This window comes from Anser cygnoides, chromosome 1, assembly GCF_040182565.1.
Source record: "Anser cygnoides isolate HZ-2024a breed goose chromosome 1, Taihu_goose_T2T_genome, whole genome shotgun sequence".
Classification (NCBI taxonomy): Eukaryota; Metazoa; Chordata; class Aves; order Anseriformes; family Anatidae; genus Anser; species Anser cygnoides.
Genome location: NC_089873.1, coordinates 27,844,342 through 27,864,926, shown reverse-complemented (window position 1 = coordinate 27,864,926; position 20,585 = coordinate 27,844,342). Strand labels below are relative to the sequence as shown.

The window sequence follows — 20,585 nt, the reverse complement described above, 5'->3', positions numbered from 1 at the left end:
TGCTTCCTTACAACCGAAACAGACCATGCTATTGCACTGTAGAAGAACATTTGACATACACCAGCTGTTTAGGTATGGAGTCAAAATTCAAAAAGCTGTCTACAACTGTTATTTAATATGCGTACTATTTTTGGCAAGTGGCCACCTGGTTTCTCCCTGTGAACAAAGGCAGAGTCTGCAACTGTATGTGGAGTAGTGTCTAATTCAGTTCTGAATGTGCACTTTGCTTCTAGGCTAAACCTTTTCTGTACAGTGACTGGATGTCACATGGAAAGGCCATCCCTCCACATACGTGATGGCTTTACTAAGGTGGGCAGCTGAGCCTACAGCTGTACTCTCACGCCCCCTCCTCAAAGGTAAAGGTGGAGAAAATACAGTGCAAAGGGCTCAAGTGTTGAGATAAGGACAGGGAGATCACTCAGCAATTAGTGTGACAGGCTAAATAGAGTAGGGAGACTAATGAAACTTACTACCTATTACTAACAAGCTAGAGAAGTGAAAAACAAAGGAAAGAAACCAAAAACACTTTCTCTCCCATCTACCCTGTTCCATCTCCTCCCCTCAAGCAGCACAGGGGAACAGGGAATGGGGGCTGCGGTCAGTCCCTGATGCATCTCCTCTGCCCCTGCCCCACGCGGGGTCCCTCCCACGGGATGCCATCCTTCCTGAACTGAGCCTGTGGGGGCTGCCCACAGGCAGCAGCTCTTCAAGAACTGCTCCCACATGGCTCCGTACAATGGGGTCCATTCCCCAGGAGCAAACTGCTCCGGCACGGGTCCCCCACGGGCGGCAGCTCCCCCCAGACCCCCTGCTCCTGCGTGGGCTCCTCTCCACGGGCTGCAGCTCCGGCCCGGGGCCTGCTCCTGCGGGGGCTCTCCATGGGCCGCAGCCTCCTCCAGGCCACATCCACCTGCTCCACCGGGGGCTCCTCCACGGGCTGCAGCGTGGAGATCTGCTCCGTGTGGGACCCATGGGCTGCAGGGGGACAGCCTGCTCCACCAGGGGCCTCTCCACAGGCTGCAGGGGAACTTGTGCTGCGTGCCTGGAGCACCTCCTGCCCTCCTGCTGCACTGACCTTGGGGTCTGCAGGGCTGGTTCTCACTCCTCACTCTCCCAGCTGCTGTTGTGCAGCAGATTGTTTTTTTTGTTTGTTTTTGTCCTTTCTTAAATCTGTTCTCCAAGAAGCACAAACAACATCACTTACTGGCTTGGCTCTGGCCAGCAGCAGGCCCCTTATCTAACATGGGGCATTTTCTGGATTCATCTCACAGAAGGCACCCATATGGCCCCTTGCTAACAAAACCTTGCCATGTAAACCCACTACAATATATTCCTCAGCAAATTAAGGAAGAGAATGAGAACAAGTCTGTCTTGGTTACTAATTCAGTTTATGTGCCTCAAGTTGCTTAAGTATTTCTTTAATGATGTGCTTTTTATTGCTGGGGAGGGAAGGTGGAAGCTGATTTCTTTATTACTGAAGAAATCAGTGTCGAGAGATGGTTATGAAGATGCAAGCAGGCTGGCTGGCTGCTGTCAGCTTACTTGGGAGAGGGAATGTGTTTTGGGTAGAGTGCTTAGGCACCACAAATTTCTTCCATTTAATTTACAAATCACCTCTACTTAATTTACTTATTTTTAGCCTGAAAGACCTTTAAGTGTTACGAGGCTTGGAAACAATTCACTCATGAAAACCATTCTCTTTCTCTTGCTTGCATTTCTGATTTCGTTTGGGGAATTCTTGAAATGTTAAGGCTATTTCTGTGTATACTGAGCAATAGCTCTCCATATGCTAGTGGTCCTAGGTTTTTAAGCCTTGTTATAACGCTATATAAAGTCATAATTATTCCTCTTCTCCCCCCCCCCCCCCCCCCCCCTTTTTAAAGGAGGTGAGAGACCAAGCATAAGGGATTACTGCTAGTTTGGAGTAGCAGCTAGGGAGAATGAGTTAATAAAGTCTTTACATTTTTGTGAAGGCAATTGCGCGTTTCAAGTTAAACAGCTTTTAAGGAGGATGATTTAAAAAATATCCTGAAAAAAAAATTGCTGTTTTTTCTTTTTTTGTTTTATGTTGCTTTGGCTTCCTCTTCAGAGAACATCCTGGCCCCCACTTTGTTCAGTATGTGTATGACTTGACAAGAGCACTTAGTTGTTTTCTGATGTACGGTGTGCATGTTACAGATCTGTGGCTTCCAGATGAAAGGAATAAACACATGCAGTGGAGACAAATTTTTATTAACATGTTAGCTTTACATTCCAATGAAGGCAAAAATGTAGTTGATGGAAAAAGAACTACATCTCTAAAGTTATGTGTTTTAGATGTCTACTGATCTGGCTTCAGGTTAGCTCCTCTATTGTGTGAACTTCTTGAGCCCTTAGGCTGCTAAAGATATTATTACTGTGATCAGCGCAGGCTTGTATTTCTTCTTCATATAAGAAAGGAAGAAATAACTTCATGTCCCTCTGTTTATCCCTGAAGTTGCAAGCAGTAGCTGAATAGTTGCCAAAGTACTTTTCCCTAAATTGCCCGTAATCTGCAGGAAGGTTTTGTAGTTTCCGAAGGGATGTGTAATTGCTATAGAGGCAGTGATCCTTCAAATCGCAAAGTGACTGAAACCATTGTCATCCCTGCATTTTACCGTGTGCTGTGACCTGAGCAAGTGGTTTGCAAGTAATCATTTTGGACACAAGCAAGTTGAAAGATGAACTGTTTATATCATTGTACATGCAACAATAGCAATATGACTTCTCAGATTAAACTGCAAGCTTTTCAGTTGAAAAAGAAAAAAAAAGTATCACCACATCAAATTAATGCATTATGTTATTGTTGTCAAAACTAAGATTCTCACTAGAACTTAGGAGCCTCTAACTCCTTTTCTTGTCATGGTAAGTCATGCCAAACCGGAGGTGAGCTGTCTCCTTCATGATTACTGTCCTTCCCACTGAGTATACCCACAGGTAACTAGAAGCGTTCCTCATGTCTGGGAGCAGTGGGAGGGAGCATGGGGACTGGTTACCCTCTCTGCCTGTTGGCTGTCAACCTGCACACTCAGCCGTGACCACAGCTCCATGGTCCTTAATCACTCTGATTTAAGAGTGACGTTTCCCAAAGGTTTGGTGAGCTGGAGTGAGGCATTTTAAATTTAGTATGTTCTATATAGATGCATAAGTTACGGTGCTTGGTGTCTATTTTTCACTTCAAACTTTCAAGAGCTATTACCCATTTAAATTTGCTAATACACTGATATATTGTGTGAATAGTTGGCCTTTATTATGCACTGGTTTTTATATGCTCTCATAGTTCATCTACATTATGAATTGGTCATATGCCCTTTTAATCTCTTCACCGTGAAACTCTCTGCATATCATTTATGGTCATTGTACTCACTAACTGTGCTGTTTGTCTTTCTCATTGGAAAGTAAATTGGTATTAGTCCAGCTGAAACATAATTGTGAAAGGTATGTTCTGGTCTCCATCACTGTCAAGAGTAGTTTCAAATATTTTCAGGAATATGATACTAATTGCTTAAATGTTTTCTTTATTCCTATCTGATACTCAGGTTATTGATATAGAAGTGGAATATGTTTATTACTTTATCTCTTGTATTTTGTCAAGTCATATATTGCAGATCACTTTGTCCTGACAGCTGGGTTAAATGTGTTCTGGCTTGGACTTTTATGTCTTATAGCCTCACACTATGGTTGCAGTGCCACAGACCTAAGTCAGGACTGCAAAGAGTCTGCTGGTCTCCTAGTTCAGCCCTATAAACAGGCTTGTGCAAACGGTGTCGCTTTTCTAGGTAGAGAAGATAGAAGGGTGAGTGGACCCTAAAATGCTGTCCTGATGTCAGCTTAGTCAAATGCTTAATGTTCTGCTTTAGTTGTGGATCGTGACTATAAAGGAAGCGGTGAGATGGTTCATGCAGCATAACTCTTGAAGCTGACAGTAGTTTTCATGTTGATCTTTAAACAGATGGGCTTGGGCCACGAGCAAGGATTTGGTGCCCCCTGCTTAAAATGCAAGGATAAGTGTGAAGGATTTGAGCTTCATTTTTGGAGGTAAGTGACTGAGCACTGCAGATCTTGCCTCATGTCTGCAAGTGTGTACTACCTGGTTTTGTTCTCTCTACCCATTAAACTATTCAAATATTTTAAAGAATGTCTAGGTTCAGAGCTAGTTTCTCACTGGCAATGCAACAGTGTTCAAGTAGCTAAACACTTATGAATGTATATCTTGCCTGCACTGCAGTCAGTGGTACTACTACTGAAGCATTTACGCTAGTTTTTTAAACAGTTGAAGTAGGTTTGTAAAAACATCTTTATCTCAATTGTAAAAGAGATGACAGGGAGGAAGAGTGCTTCATCTCAGTAACAAAGAGCTTTCTCAGCTTCTCATCAAATACATAAGCTTTGAATGGAGACATAGGTAAAATTATCTATGTCTAAAAGAAGCTGAAACTTGGTATACATGTGCAAATTACTTGGAAGTGGATGAGGGGGTTAACATTTTCAAAGTTAGGTAGTTCTTCACCTTGGATAATGCACTGCTTCTAAAACAGTAAGAGTTGATGATATTTGCAGTAAATAGGCCTTCAGTGGTCTATGCCATTACTTCTGCAGAAGACTTTTTTTTCCTTAAGACTTTGCTTGTCTTACTGAAACCTTAACAGCTCAATAACTCCGACTAGCTCAGTTCGTAGATCATACTGGGTGCATGCACTTCAAGATGTAGCTTAGTGATTCTGATTTAAAAAAAAAAAAGTTTCAAAGTGAAAAACCTACAAAGGACAAACATGAATGATTGTTAGTAGCACTAGCATGTGCTACCTAATGAAAGCAATTGCCTTTCACCAGTGCTATTTAGCTACAGTCATAACTGCATCCATGATAGGTTTTTATTTTATGATGATTTTTTTTAACTGTAGTCTTTACAACACAGCCAGAGTGGCATCAGGTGCAGGTGGGGCCTAGGAGGCTTTGCATCTATGCTCAAGCATTTGAGTGCAGCTGAGACTCAATTTAGCAAATAATCAGGCAGCCCACAGCAAAAGCCTGCTGTAAGTTGACGAGGATATAGCTTCTGAGTTGTGTATTTGGAATATGTAACTATGGAAGCAACTTACAAATAACAACCTTGAGCAAGAAGTGGTAATACACTAACAGATAAAATCTGTTGTCTAAAGATATAAGTAATTTATGTAAAGAGTTTTCTTTTCAATACACGGGAAGGACTTGTGTAGAGGTACTAGACAAAGGAAACAGAACATGGTTAATGTGTATGTGTACAGGTAATTCAGTGAAACACAATACAAATTTTGCAGAGGTTAAGATATTGTTTATCCATGCTTACATGAGGAAAGTCCCTTACTACTTAACAGAAAGATCTTTGTTTAGGGCCAGTTCAATAGATGGGGAAATCGCAAGTTGGGACTTGTGAAAAAGAAAAAAAAAAAAAAAATAGTAGTCCAAATAACTTTTTCTTCCAATCATTCCTTGTCCTCTTATTTTTAGTTCCCACTACTAAGAGACCTTCTAATTCCTAGTTTATTCTTCAACAGGGAAGAATTAAAAATAACAGAAATAAAACGTCTGAAGTGATATAGTCACATAATAGCATATTTGCCAAATCAGAACATGTCTGCTCATGTGTGTATGTTTGGAGGGTTTTTTTGTATGTTTTTTGTTATTTCACTGCCCTACTTCAGCTCTTACAAAGTGAGAGCCTGTAAATGGCAGTGTATTAAAAAGCAAGTAAGAAGACATGAAAACAGTAGCTGTTTAGTTTGGGTTGAAGTTTTAATTTGTGGATTGAAGAGACATAGGATAGTCCAGGCAGCAAGGTGGCTGGAAATGCCTCTAGGTGTCGGACAAATGTTGCGTATTAAGAGTTGAGCAGTTAAGGCAATTCTAGAATGGGTTGGAAGGTAGTTCTTCTCCACTGGATCTGCTACTGGGGACAGGGTGTGAATCTGAAGTCTGAAATCAGATTTGTGTAGTATGTTTTCCCTTTGAAAACTGTTTAATGTTTTGCATGATTCAGGGATTTCAGGAGTTCATCACTGGAACAGAAAGGGATGGATTCTGAATGCCTGTTTACTTAGTGTCCTGGTGTAGCATTCCCTTCCCCACCCGTGTCCTTTCCCAGCTTGCTGCCCACCCCTACCTTACTTGCAGAAGAGGAAGCAGAATAAGAAATAAAGCGCAAGCACTGCTCAACAATAGCAGGTGCTACCAACGTTTTATCCACAAATCTAAACCACAGCACCACAGGGGCAGTAGGAAGAAAGCTAACTCCATGGCAGCCAGACCCAGTACAGTAGCTGATTCAGCAGTTGCATTTGCACATGTGCTACAGCATGGGTAGGCTTTACTCCTTGCTCGTCTGTGTAAGGGTGACAGTGCCCTCTCGTGGATGGAGCTGAGGTGCTTCAGCAGGTCACGTAATTCTTGTTCTCTCATCCCATGTGTGAAAACTCTGGCGTACCTCAAAGAGATAGGTGTAACTTCTCTACGTTTCTGCACAGGAGAGCCTCAGTTCTGCCGTTAGAAATCAAAATGAAAAGTGCACCCAAAAAATCAAAGTTTGCCAGTCTGTTAGCTAAGTTTTATATGGAGTTGCTACACCTTTCTTCTCTATATTGGTTGTGTTTGGAAAATAATCTTCTGATATATTGAAGTCTTTAAGCATTTTGTGCTACAATTCTTGGCACTATGGGTTGGCTGAATACAGATGCAGAACCGTTAATTTGGGCTAGTGCAGAAGTAATGATAAACAAAGCCCTTAGTAAAACTTGTTCCTAAATCTTGAAGTTCTGAAAACCTCAGTGTTGTGACCTGAATACAAATCCATACAATAAGAGCTGTAGTCCTCAATGGTAACCAAATGATGAAGAATTACCTGCTTTAAACCAGTGCGCTAATAGCTCTTGCTTTTAAAGCTGTCTTCAGAATTGTGCTTCTGTCCAGGTTCAGCACAAACAGGACAATGTCTTCTCAGTTCAGATGTTATAGTTCCTTCAGACTGCAAAACTTGCCTCCAGAAAATTAGCAGGACAAGCTACCCGTCAGACACTGCTTCTGGTATAAACCTTCGGTCTTTGGGAATGCATTTTCCACTAGAGGGAAGTGTGGGGCGGGAATCAGATCTCATAAGAGGGAGGAAATGTTCACATTTATCTTAGTCGTGTGTACCAGGAAGTGATAATTTTATCTGGTGTGGCTTGCCAAGGTGTCAAAAAGCTTCTGGAGATAAGAATCATAAGCTTGGGAATGACCATTGTTAGCAACTGGCTTCTTTGCATAGATACAACCCCTGGGAGGCAGAGAGAGCTTGAGGTGGGCTTCAGCATTCTCTGAAACTAAGGCTGACAGGCCAGTACTGAGGCACAGCTGTAGTAACTGCCAATACAATTAGTACTGTGTTAATAACAAGAAAACAGAAGGAATCATAGGAAGAACTTAGCCTTTTTGCGTGGAGGACACAAGCCTTGAGATTTGCCAGGTATTTGTTGAGAGCTTCTCTGGGCTTGCAGATGCTTCTTCCTGTCACCACAAAGCCGGTGTAGAAAGTTACAATCTGAATTATTCTTCCTCTCCATACACAAAAACTTCAAAAAAGAGGAGGATGGGTGACATCTGGTTTTGTAGAAGGAACTTTGTAGTTAGCAGAAATACAAGATGTGGGAATTCGTAAGCCTATGAGATGGGGGGAAAGCATGCAATCTACTTTCCTTCTTTGTACCCATCCAAGACCTGGAAGCAAGACATGATCCACTAAATCTGTCTTCTACAATGATTCATGACTTTGAATTCCATGAATTTTGAAGCTTGCTCCTTTCCTGCCATCTTTTGAATAAGAAAAGCTTACCAAACTGCTGAGATTTGACTGGAGGGGCAGCTTCTCTGCTGAAGTCCTGACAGCTGCGAACACGTAAGCAGGAATCTCTAGTGCCTCCTTCAATGGGGATTCTGCTTAATGCCCTCAAGTGAGAGAAAAATATTTTCCCCCCCTTATGCTATCCCCATTATTGTCAACCATTGACAAAGTACATGGAGAAAACAAAGTCTCACTGCCTCTTTTCTAGTTAGAATCAGAAGAGATAAATTGAACTCCGTCTGTCTATATATAAAAGCAACTGGCAGTCCCAGCACATGTGAGGTCCTTGCTTTTAACACTGACACTAAACATTAAGTGTCAGTTACCAGACAGACTTGCAAAGGCTAAATTCAAGGTAATGTGTTGTAGTCACTACAGTAAGATAGCTGTATCATAGTCAAAGAAAACACAAGGGACAGTGACTGATGAACAGGGCTCTGCTATGGTAGCTTAGAGAAAGAAGGTATGACTAAATTGTAGACAGTGCTCTGCATTAGAGTTGTATGTGGAAAAGATATCCAGTTGACATTTAGTGCTGTGAATTAATGAAGAAAAGGGATTATAAATTGGGACAGGAAACCCTTTTTTGGCTGTTAAACAGTGCACAGATGTCTTCGTATGGCAGAGATCCAGTGGAGCCTTAGGGAGTAGGGGAAATGGCACCAGCCTCAGGGTTTTTCCTGCAACCTACCAGAATAGACTGACATCAGTTGTGACTCAGGGTTCTCCAAATTCTTGCTGGACTACTTCCTTATGCATTTGGAGACTTATTCACAAGTTCTCATGCCAGTAATCCATGTTTTAATGCGCAATCACACTTAGTCTTGTCATGTAGCCCCTCTAACAGCTTCTTGCAAAAAGTGATTCATTCTTTCCTTGAAAGCACAAGAAGGTAACATCAGACTGAAAAGTACACAGTCCATTTCTTAATGTAAGTAAGCATGTGGTAGGGGAAGATTACCAATCGTAAGGAAGATGACCTTTCTTAATGCAAGTATAAACCACAGTAGCTTTATGACAGTTTGCACAGTAGGGCCCAGGAAGGACCTGAAAACAAGTTGTATGTTTTCATTTCTTTGCAAATATTTGTTCATCTGTTTATCAGGACAACAGAAAATCTCTCAAGGACATTGAAACTAGCAAGAAATGCTAAGCCTTCAAGGTGGGACTGAAGATAAAAGCAATCGAGTTAGGCTATTGTCCTAGGTGGGAACAGAAGCAGAATCTCAAACTGCAATAGAAAATAAATATGCCAGTTCATGACTTAGCGTGAGCAAAAACCAAGATGCCCTTGTGGTGCTTCTAGTACCTGTGAAAAATATGAGGCAAGAATTCCTCTGCAGCTTGCTGGTGATGGCGCTGGTCTCTGCAGGCTGTCACTGCTACTGCTCTGTAAGTGAATGCCTTGCGGAGCAGGGAGAGCTAGACAAACCATCATACTGCTGTCATGAGCACACAGGCAGCACAACTGTATGAATTGCTCTCAGTGGGTTTTGGTTTGGAAGCAGGGTGATTCTGGACAGCAAGACCACACTTCACTTGCTGACTGTGCAGTTCACCTGAGGGTGTCTGTTCAGTCACCTGTGTTACTAAAGCACGGCCTGCAAAGAGGCAAGATTGAAGCTGTGGCTTCTTATTGCTAAAGGCTTAAGTTGAAAAAGTGGAGAAAATATCTGATAAGCTGTTGTTTAAGTGGGCTAACAGCTCGAACTCAAGTTGCGTGTACGCTGGGGCATAGAGCTGTGTTCATCACTGGTGTAATAATGAACTAAATCTGCAAAAAGGAAGGTGCCAGACAGCGTCAGATCTCAGAGAAGGCATGACTGGGAGCTGGTAATAAAATAATGCATACGACTATACATTAAAAGATGAGCAAATTAAATATTAAGTGCTTTATTAGCATATTAAATAGATTGAAGTAATAGCTTGTTAAGGGACTTGTGTAGAACAATGCTGAAGATTTTATCAAACTTTGTTGCAAATGCTTGAGATGTATTTAGGCTTAATGGGTAGTGCCGATTCATGCTTGAGTGTTTTGGTAAGCAGGGAGACTTCAAAGTGCTTAGTGTCTGTTAGGTGTTCAAATAACCGAAATTGTGTGCCCTTTTCCTGTTGTGGGAATGAGCTGGAAGTCACACAAGCAATCAGCCTACATTTTTACTTTGTAGTTATCTCTAAGTTTTCTGTGTTGTAAAGAGGAGTCTGTTTTGCCTCATGTTGTTTTGCTAGCTGTTTTTAGAGCAAAGTGACTCACTTCTATAGCAGAACTGACTAATTTTTGTTTGGAGTGGGCTTTGTAACTTAGGAAGCGATGGTTGTATCATTGCGTGACCGGGGCTGCTCCCATCACACACTGAAATGGTAGCATGGTGTAGTGCATAACTTTGGGGCTGGCTGTGCATCACTTCCCGTGACCAGTTATAGGCACCTCCTCCCTCTTCCTCCCTTTCCCATTGCCTTTGTAGTCATGGGCACGTTCCTGCCACATACCTGTTATATATCTTAAGATGAGGCATGGATCTTGCTTCAAGGCTTTGGGTAGTAAGTTGCAGAACGATATGAGAGTTAGGTGGATTTTGGCAAGCAGAGTTGAGAAGTGTTTTATAGATAGCAACTTGATGGTATTCACTATGTGAAGAATAAGTTGTGGGGTAAAATATTGTTCGCTCTTCAGGCTCAAGAGATCCAGAAGGTTGATCTGTTCTCTCAGGTTATAAGAACAACCAGTGGTAAACAGACAGCTTCACTAAGTTCCATATACCATGGCTGACGGTTTTGAGTGGAAGCTCTGGGAAAGCCATTAATAAATGGTGAACTAGCTTGTGTAAGCCAAGGTAATTAATTAAGGTATTAAATGTGAATTGTTTAGTTATGCTTAAGGTAATCTAATGTCCCTTAATCAAGGGATTTCTGATGTGTTTTGTTGTATATAAGGAATATTTCCATTTATCTGAGTAAGTGAAACCTACCTTTTAAGGATGTTATCTGTGAAAATTGTCTGCACAGCATGCACCAAAGTACCTCTGACTTGGTTCAGAGCTGTCTGAAATACTTCATCCGTATAAGCTAGTGACTCTTCTCTCACCTTCTCTTTTAAATGCTGAACTTTAATTGCATCATGTTCTGTTTGCACTGTGTATATGGCTATATGCTCATTTCCCTTTCCAGGAAACTTTTGTTTCCCCTTGGTAGTAACCCTGTGATAACCAAATATGCATATGGAGAAATCACACAGCGTGTGTCGTTTGGAATGTATTAAGGGAATCAAAAAAAAATAAGAGCACAAATAAATGATTGCTGGGGGTCATGCTGATGCACTTACAGTATAAGTTGCGTGACTACCCATGACAAATCTGATATGTGGGTGATCATGGACATGTATGTGCATGGTCAGTACTGTGACATAATTGAAGAAATGATATAATACCTTATTAAAAATGTACTAATGTAGTTGGCTGATATCTATATCTGATTACTGTATCAGTGAACAAATAATATAACAGTAGAAATTAAGGAATATACAAGTTCCTCTGCAATTTGTCAAACACCTTTGAAGGATATCCTTTATCAAAGCACTGAAAACAAGGTTTTGGGTTCCCGGTGATGTTGTTGCTGCACATGCAGCTAGTGTGAGATGTAGTTTGCAACTGCGACTATAACTTTGTTTCCATAAATTTCAGAAAAATATGCCGCAACTGCAAATGTGGCCAGGAAGAGCACGATGTTCTCACAAGCAATGAGGAAGATCGGAAAGTGGGAAAACTCTTTGAAGATACAAAATACACAACCCTTATTGCAAAGCTGAAAAATGATGGCATTCCCATGTATAAACGTAATGTGATGATACTGACTAATCCAGTGCCAGCCAAGAAGAACATATCCATCAATACTGTGACTTATGAGTGGGCTCCTCCTGTTCAGAATCAGACACTTGTAAGTCAGACCCTCTTTTTCTTTGTGTTCAAGGAGTTGATGGGAGAGAAGAAGTCCACCTTACTAGAAATCTGCCTGTTGTAGTTCTTCTGTGTGTACCTCTTCTTTTTTTTTCTTTCTCCTCAAAACTAAAAATATAGTGCCTGTTTATTAAGCCTTGCCTGTACAATCTTGCAGGTATGCATGTTACTCTGAGGAACTTCCTGAGAACTGGGGAGATGTTTTTTTAATGGCAGATAACTCTTAATCCTATCTGAGGTCCCTGGACTGCAATTTCTCAAACCTGTCTTTCAGTCAACTTGAAAAATTTGCATGGAGTGTGTGCTTAGAATTGTGTGCACATGTGTCCCAAAGCAATTTATGTCACGGTTTAAACTTAAGGGGAACACAGTCTTGTATATGGCTTTTACTGTATATGGTAAGAACAAGTTCAGTGTTGACATCTCAAAGAAGAGCTCTCTTCTAGTATGCTTGCAGCTCAAGTAGATGAGATGTTAGATAGCCTTCTGAGGATTTTTGCTTTGCTTTTCAAGCTTTGAATGTTAATTGTACTGCAGTGTTGTGTGATCTATGCTGGAATCAAGTTCTCTCTGACCTGCCTATCTAAATAGCCTCTTTCAATGAATGAATCAAACCTTGTGTAACCCTGTTACTTAACATTGAGTTACCGTTCTCATTTTTACGCTTGTCCTTGCTTTATTAAAACGAGAGCACTTTTTTTTTCTTTGCTAGAATTCTGCAATGGGCTGTGTGCCTCAGGCAAGCTGTTTCAGCTTCAACTTCTTAAAGCTGTACTGGTAATCAGTAGTTTTAAACAGCTTTGAACAGACAGAGTGCTATATAAAATGCTAATTATTGTTTACCCTGAAAAGTAATAACTCTTCATATTGTACATGTTTTAAAAAGCTTAAAAGGAAGCCTGTTTTTTACTTTGGGAAGAAGCCAGTTAATGCTTCTGCTGTATTTTGTCTCTATCTACTGTGTTTCAATAGCTTAATGTTTGTATAAAGGACCTTGTTGCTAGCAACAGAAACATGTTAAAAACAGTAGAAATTATTTTAGTCATTTGCTTGCTTGAAAGGATAGGTCTATAGTTGAAATGGCATCTGATATCTAATTCCTCCTGGTTTAGGCTAGACAGTATATGCAGATGCTACCAAAGGAGAAACAGCCTGTTGCTGGCTCGGAAGGCGCGCAGTACAGGAAGAAGCAGTTGGCTAAGCAGCTGCCTGCTCACGATCAGGATCCTTCAAAATGCCACGAGCTATCCCCCAATGAAGTTAAACAGATGGAACAGTTTGTGAAGAAGTACAAAACCGAGGCTCTTGGTGTAGGAGATGTCAAGCTCCCTGGTGAGGTGGAAACTAAAGCTACTGACAAGAATAACGTGAACAGTGGTGACAGAAGCACCTCAGCTGCTGTGGGAGCGATGGAGGACAAGTCAGCAGATCAGAAGGCATCTCAGTATGTAAGTATAAGAAAGAAAAGACACAGCAAGAAGGTAGATTACCATTTGAGTGTTCTTTAGTCATTTTAATTCAATGAATTTGTTCATTTGGTATAGGGAAAATCTGGGGATGGAAAGAAAGAAGGGGAGTTGGAAAACATTGTTAATGTCTGCTCAGAACTTCTGGTTTCTGTCAGTATTTAATATGGTGGAGTAAATAACTTCCCAGATCCCAGATGACTTTTTCATGCTCATTACAAAAAAAAAAAAAAGGGCGGGGGGGGGGGAGGGGGGGGAGCTAGCTTGGAAAAATAGCAGGATGGCTTGGCTTTTACAGAATAACAGTCAAGAAAATTGTATAATCTATGGACTGACTACTACACTTTTCTCTTCTTGAAGAGTTTAGTTTAATTTTAGTTTGTGATAGACTGTTTTCTTTCTTAGAAGAGCATCAAAATTGCCAACTTTTCAAATTGTGCTTAAAACTAAATGAAACTAAGTAATAATAAGGTAACACCTCTCCCTCCCATCTCCAACAAGCCAAACAATATAAGAGCTGCTTTGACTAGTTTTCTTTTCAAAATCGGAAGTATTTTTCCCCACTGACATCCGATTTCTGCCATGTAATAGCTCAACAAAAAAATGAGGTTAATTTTACATAACTTCATTAATATTTCTAAAAGTACAGCCTTGATAAACCTTTACCAATGAAACAAAATTCTGCTGTGCCTGGCTCAGGTGCCAATTATGAACACAAACTAAGGGTCGGATAACTGAAGTAACATTAAACTAGTTTCTTTCCAGTGGTTCTTTAAGCAGTCTTCCATTGTTTTCTGATGTTAGACCTTCACATCAATGGCAAAAGCTCCTATACTTTGACGTCCACAAATGTTACTATTCTGTAACAGATTGCAATTATTTTAAACCTGATTTTAAAAAAATAAAATCAGGTCTCCACTACTAATGTAAACCTACTTATAATAATTGCCTTTGTGTTTTTTTTGTTTAAAGAATTATTTTGCCAAAATTAAAAGCTGAATTACAAGTCTGGTATTCAGCAGAATAACCTTTACATTTAGTAAATTCTAAATTTCAGCAAATACATCCAAAAAAAAATAATCGAAAGCAGCAATTCTCTTTGTCTCTTAGCCTTCTAGGCTGAAGATTTTGCAAGTGGTAGGTAAATGGATCATCTTGCACTGATCTGGGTCTGTACTGTAAATACACCTTCTACTTGACTCATTTTGGATTATGAGTCTGGAATAGAAAGAAGAGGCAAAGTTTTATATACATTTGTACCTCTGCTTTCATATGTTCTATAAGCTATTTTTTCTCCACTTTTGATGTCTTTCTGTGTATATTTTCATTTGCTCTTCTGAAGCAGGTGTGGGGATGTGTGTGTGTACATACGTATGCACACGCAGTCAGAAACTCAGACCATTTGTGACTGGACTTGTCGTAGTGTGGATTGTGGAGATAACCTTTCCAGGATGTTAAACCCAGTCCACAGACCAACTGGAGTGCAGGATGTACCAGACTGATGATTAAACCATAGATTAAAACTTCTGTTTCCATTACATAAACCACCTGTGTTCTTTGACTTGATGACAAAACCCTTTCTCTAAGCAGGTATCGAACACAAGATCAGCTAAGAACTCATAGCTACAGCAGAAATAGTTCCAATGTCTGTAAACTTTGTAGTCCCTTTTCCATAATTACTTTCCCACTCCAGAATTGTTTATCACAAAATATTGTATAATAGCCATAAATGACTAGCATTCCTAAAATGCAGCTTTAAACAGAATAAGTTTTTCAAATGTTCACAACTTTTTTTTTTTTCATAGAATCATTTAGGTTGGAGAACAACTCTTTAAGATCATCTGGTCCAACCTTTAACCTAGCACTGCAATGTCCACCGTTAAACCACTGCACTAAGCACTACACCTACGTGTTTTTTGCAGAACTCCAGGGATGGTGACTCAACTATTTCCCTGGGCAGCCTGTTCCAATCCTTCACAACCATTTCAGTGAAGAAATATTTCCTAATATCCAATTTAAACCTCTCCTGGTGCAACTTAGGCCATTTCCTATTGTTTTGTATTGTTTAGTGCTTGGGAGAAGGGACCGATTCCCCACCTCACTGTAGCTTCCTTTAAGGTAATTGTAGAGAGCAATAAGGTCTCCCCTGAGCATCCTCTTCTCCAGACTAAACAACCCCAGCTCCCTCATCTGTTTCTCGTAAGACTTGTTCTCTAGACCCTTCACCAGCTTTGTTGCCCTTTGCAAATGCTCCAGCACCTCACTGTCCTTCTTATAGTGAGGGGCCCAACACTGAACACAGTACTCGAGGTGCAGCCTCAACAGAGCTGATCCCAGAGGGACAATCACCTCCCTGGTCCTGTTGGCCACATGGTTTCCGATACAAGGCAGGATGTCATCAGCCACCTGAGCATGCTGCTGGCTCATATTCAGCTGGTTATCAACCAAATCAACCCCCATGTCCCTTTCCAGTGGGCAGCTTTCCAGCCACTCTTCCACCAGCATGTAGCGCTGCATGGGGTTGTGCCCCAAGTGCAGGACCAGGCATTTAGCCTTGTTGAACCTCATACAGTTGGCCTTGGCCCGTCAGTCCAGCCTGTCCAGATCCTCCTGCAGAGCCCTCCTACCCTCGAGCAAATCAACACTTGTGCATAGGTTGGTGTTTGCAAGCTTACTGAGGGTGGACTCGATCCCCTTGTCCAGATCATTGATAAAGATAGTGAAGAGAACTGGCCCCAGTACTGAGCCCTGCGGGACACCACTTGTGATCTTTCCTCACCAGTACTGCAGATAAGGCTTGATTACTTTTTGCTTATGACCTGTAAGTACACAGCCATAGCTTTGTTATGTATACTAGTCTAGGTCTATTTGGTTACCTTTGTTGGAGGCTTCTTACTCTTATGTTCTGTGAGTGTCACATGCTCAAAAATCCACAAGGCAATTAAAATTTATAAATGTTCACGGTAGTTACAAGAATGTGAATATTGCAAAATATAATAATACATCTAACTAACACTAGTGCTGTCAGTATAATATGCATCATCGTGATGTGACAACTGTTGTGCTATGACATATGTCACATCACTGTCCGATTGTGGAAGTAAATCAATACTGTAGGTTCAGTATGGGCAAGTGGGATTGATTAAATGTTTAGGTAATGTGGAATTTCTTTAAACATACCTCTTCAAATAATTATTTAATTTTTAATAACCTCTTTCCAGTCCTGCTATCGCTGCAAACTGAGCATGAAAGAAGGTGACCCAGCTGTCTATGCGGAACGTGCAGGATATGACAAATTATGGCACCCAGCTTGTTTTGTCTGTTGCACCTGCAGTGAACTTCTAGTAGACATGATCTATTTCTGGAAGAATGGCAATCTGTACTGTGGAAGACATTATTGTGATAGTGAAAAACCCCGCTGTGCTGGATGTGACGAGGTAGGAAATATCCCAGTCCTTTGTTTCAGCGCACAAGTTTGTGGTCCTGAAAAGCTAATAAAACTTTACTAAAATATTTCAGCACAGGCGCCCTGACATCCTTTTACCAGTTTTAGCTGATCGTAGTTGCAAGGAACTGCAACTGATATGGACACTGCTTCCAAGAGGTTCCATAGTTTGTTTTGGATTTGGAGGGGGGTTTTGTGTAGTCTACAGGAGCATAGGATATGGGCATACTACATGAGAGTAAGTCTTGCATCAAGTCCCAGTTACACAGTTGTTTGCTCAGGAAGTGCACTAGGGGGAGCACCTCACTAAATTACACCTTAAGCAATGCACAGAGAACAGCCTGCCTGATGTTTTTGGTATCTACCAGCTCTTAATAAATGAAACAGAGGCTTTGGAAAACGGTCAAACAAGTGGATACTTTCACTTTTGTTGAAGTCATTTGAAACGGGAGAACAGCCATCAGTTCCTTGCAAATTACAGAACATCCTGAGGCTAGCTTTAATACAGGTGTTTGAATAGCATTTCCTTTATTAATGTTTGTGCATTTTCCTCATAGCTAATATTCAGCAATGAATATACTCAAGCAGAAGGTCAAAACTGGCATCTGAAACACTTCTGCTGTTTTGACTGTGACTGCGTTTTGGCTGGAGAAATCTATGTAATGGTGAATGACAAGCCAGTCTGTAAACCATGCTACGTGAAGAACCATGCTGCGGTAAGATCCTCGCAGACACAATGCTGTGAAGGAAGAGAACTTGAAGAGCTTGAAATTCTTACCTTCTTCCCAGAGTGGGAGTATTTGAAATGTGTAAATTCAATATAAGTGTAGGTCCAAAATGGCCGTCTCTTTTTGCCTTTGAAAGAGACATTGAAAGCAGACAGGTACCACTCTGTGAATACATAAGCTTGACTTTAGGAGTGGGGGAGTGGTTCAGAAAGTATCTTTAATTTTACCAGTGTTGAAGCAGGATTGTGTAATAGGAGAAGTAAAGCATGTGAAAATGAGCAAGGCTGCTAAATGTCTAGTTTGTGTCAATCATAGTTCATTGTGACCAGCAGGTTATGACTTTATCTGGTTTGCTGAAAGCTTGTTATGGCAACCGCAATCTAAGTACTTTGTTTCTCTGTATTTCTAAGCCCATGAGTTACACAGGAGACTGACTCACTGGATGAAGGCAAGAAATTGCGAAAGGATGCTAGTTCTCAGTTCTTAGTTATGAGCTCTAATCTGAGGTGATAGTCCGTCCATCTATAACAGTTAACTAGCTATTAATTGGGAGTTCAGTCTGTTCTGCATTTAGGCTGTTTGTATAGTTAATGGAGAAAAAAACTGTTATCATCTGGTGGCTGATACCTTTTTCTAAGCTAGGTGTAAGGAATTCTCTTCCAGAGAGGCTTTTCTCTCTTAAAACACTGCGGCCCTGAGATCTAGAAAATGATCTTTGGCAACCAGAGCTCAAGATGAATTCCATCCAAGACTTTCTAATATCCTTTAATTCTTTGGCATGCCTTTAATAGCTGCCAATGCACAGGAGCATATATTTGTAACTGATCTCTTCAAATGCATGGGTTAATGTATGAAGATCTGTGTTGGATGTGACAAGCCCTTATCCTGCTTTGGGCACTGGGAAATCATAACCACCATAACTGTCTTAAGCTTAGTCCCAGCAGCAGCTGACTTCTTACGTACGTTTTTATTCTGGTTTTTTTTTTTTCCTCAACTGCATTTTGGTCTATGGTTTAAAAATAAAGGAAAAATCAAAAACTGAAGACTTATTTCAAAGGCTTCTTTTGACACTTGTCTGTATTCTTTGAAAACATCTAAGAATTCCATCTTTTGTTGGAGTTTTAGATAGGTTGTGCATGCTTTAAGTGATTTTTTTAATGTTTGTTTGACTTTTTCTCTAAACAGATCTGCCAAGGCTGTCATAATGCTATAGATCCCGAAGTTCAACGTGTGACATACAACAACTTCAATTGGCATGCTACGGAGGAATGTTTCTTATGTTCCTGTTGTAGCAAGTGTTTAATTGGCCAGAAGTTTATGCCGGTGGAGGGGATGGTCTTTTGCTCAGTGGAATGTAAGAAAAAGATGATGTCGTAAGAGAAGACATGCACAAAACTAAGCATTGCTGTGTTCCAAAGGCTCTTGCATTTCTACTGTAAAAATACATAGTACCTGGGCATTTAAAGATATTGAAAGTACTAAATAGCATTTTCCCAAAGATTTTTTTAGTGACTAAAACTTGCTGTGTAATTTTCATTCCTTAGCTATAATACTTCCTTCTTTGGGATTTTGTTCCTGAGTCTTATGTCAAATTTCTTCATATATCAGAAATGTAGGGAAAAGCGTGTTATGAACTCTATACACTTTAAGGGAGTTCTTCACCATGAAGGATCTTTTTGCTGTATCTTGTGTAATGAAAGAAGAAAACATGAAAGTGGTCCAATTTTTCTTGTGTTATATGATCATGTAGCTCTTCCACTTTCGGTTTGACAAATTAATTTATCATGTCTTAAAGTTTCTCAGCTTTCATCAAGCACTTTAGACAAAATGATCAGCTTTACTGCCACATAGTCCACTAAACCTCAAGTGGGGAGAGAGAATGAAGTTTGTGGGTTTAAAAAAAAATGTAGTTTTTTGTTTGTTGCTGATGCATGGATTATTGAGAAGTAGTGACTACTCATATCCACTTTGTAAAGTAACTCTACACCAGTGGAAAAACTGTTTTAGCTCATGTTTCCTTCTTATAACTTTTCATGCATGGAGAAGTTTTCATTTTATGAACATAGAAGTTACTTTGTAGCGGTTTCTTTTTTTTTTTTTTTTTGCTTCTGTCTTTTCTGTTTTTTTTTTGTTTGTTTGTTTGGAGGGGAGGAGAGAGGGTAGAGGAAAATATAAAAGGAGGTGTTACACAAATTAAAAAAAATGATCCACCGCCATTTGTGGTTGTCACTCTTATCCTTTCAGAACTGGCTTCTGTTTTTCATGAATGTGCTTTTCATACACGGTGCCTTCTCTCAGAGGGACATGGCACAATACCATATGGATAAGTCATGCTGCAAAAGGTTCATACTTAGGCTTTTGAATTTTAAGTTCCAACCAAAGCAGGTAGAATTCTCTACCAGAAAGCTTCCAGTATTTGAGTTTAAAAAAAAAAAAAAAAAGCTGTGTATCAGGTTTGCTTACTAGATAAACCAAATGAGTTGCTTCTTATGGTGTTTTTTTTTTTCCCACCTCCCCTTAAAGATTACAGATCTACAGTGAAAATTGTTAGCTCTGTGCCAAAAAGTGAATAAAGCATCTTTGGCCTGAAAGAAAGAAACTATGCAAGTTTTCGGGGGGGGGTTGTTTGTTTGTTTTTCGGTTTATAATGCCTGTGTTGTAACACTTGCAAATAAAAATTAGTGTTGCTTACTTGAGTTGTCTGCTGATTCTGTTCTTTCTGAATTGCTTTATTATTTTTTTTTTTTTGGGGGGGGGGGGAGGGGGCAGAGGAAGGGAAATATTCCTAAATATCTGTTTAGCTTTGGCAATATTACAGGCCTTAAGTTTTACTGGAAGTAATGTCAAGTGCTTATTGTTGCATGCAATAATGTGGATGCACTTAGGTGCAAAACAATGGGTCTAGTTCAAACAGATACACGACTTCAAAAGCTTTTGAACAAAAAGTAAATTCACACTAACTTTTGTTCACATTCATTGTTCACATTCATTTCTTGTTCATGTAACTGAGGTTATTGCTGGAAACGATAGGTTATATTTTAAGACATGGGACAGGAAGTTTTGAATTCACAGATGAGCTGTGAGAATAGTTGGGTGCTGAGAAATTGAAGTGCTTTGTGA

At 40.3% G+C, this 20,585-nt stretch overlaps 1 protein-coding gene across 1 annotated transcript in view; it reads left to right on the top strand.

The window, feature by feature from the left end:
* Positions 1-20,156, top strand: part of TES (testin LIM domain protein) — a 28,863-nt gene extending 8,707 nt beyond the window's left edge. The window contains exons 2-7 of the mRNA XM_066991402.1: positions 3,971-4,056; positions 11,554-11,806; positions 12,939-13,274; positions 16,514-16,729; positions 17,295-17,453; positions 18,651-20,156. Of these exons, the coding sequence (XP_066847503.1) occupies positions 3,971-4,056; positions 11,554-11,806; positions 12,939-13,274; positions 16,514-16,729; positions 17,295-17,453; positions 18,651-18,842 (1,242 nt within the window). The 3' untranslated portion in view covers positions 18,843-20,156. The remainder of the gene's footprint in view (positions 1-3,970; positions 4,057-11,553; positions 11,807-12,938; positions 13,275-16,513; positions 16,730-17,294; positions 17,454-18,650) is intronic.
* Positions 20,157-20,585: the final 429 nt, after the last annotated feature.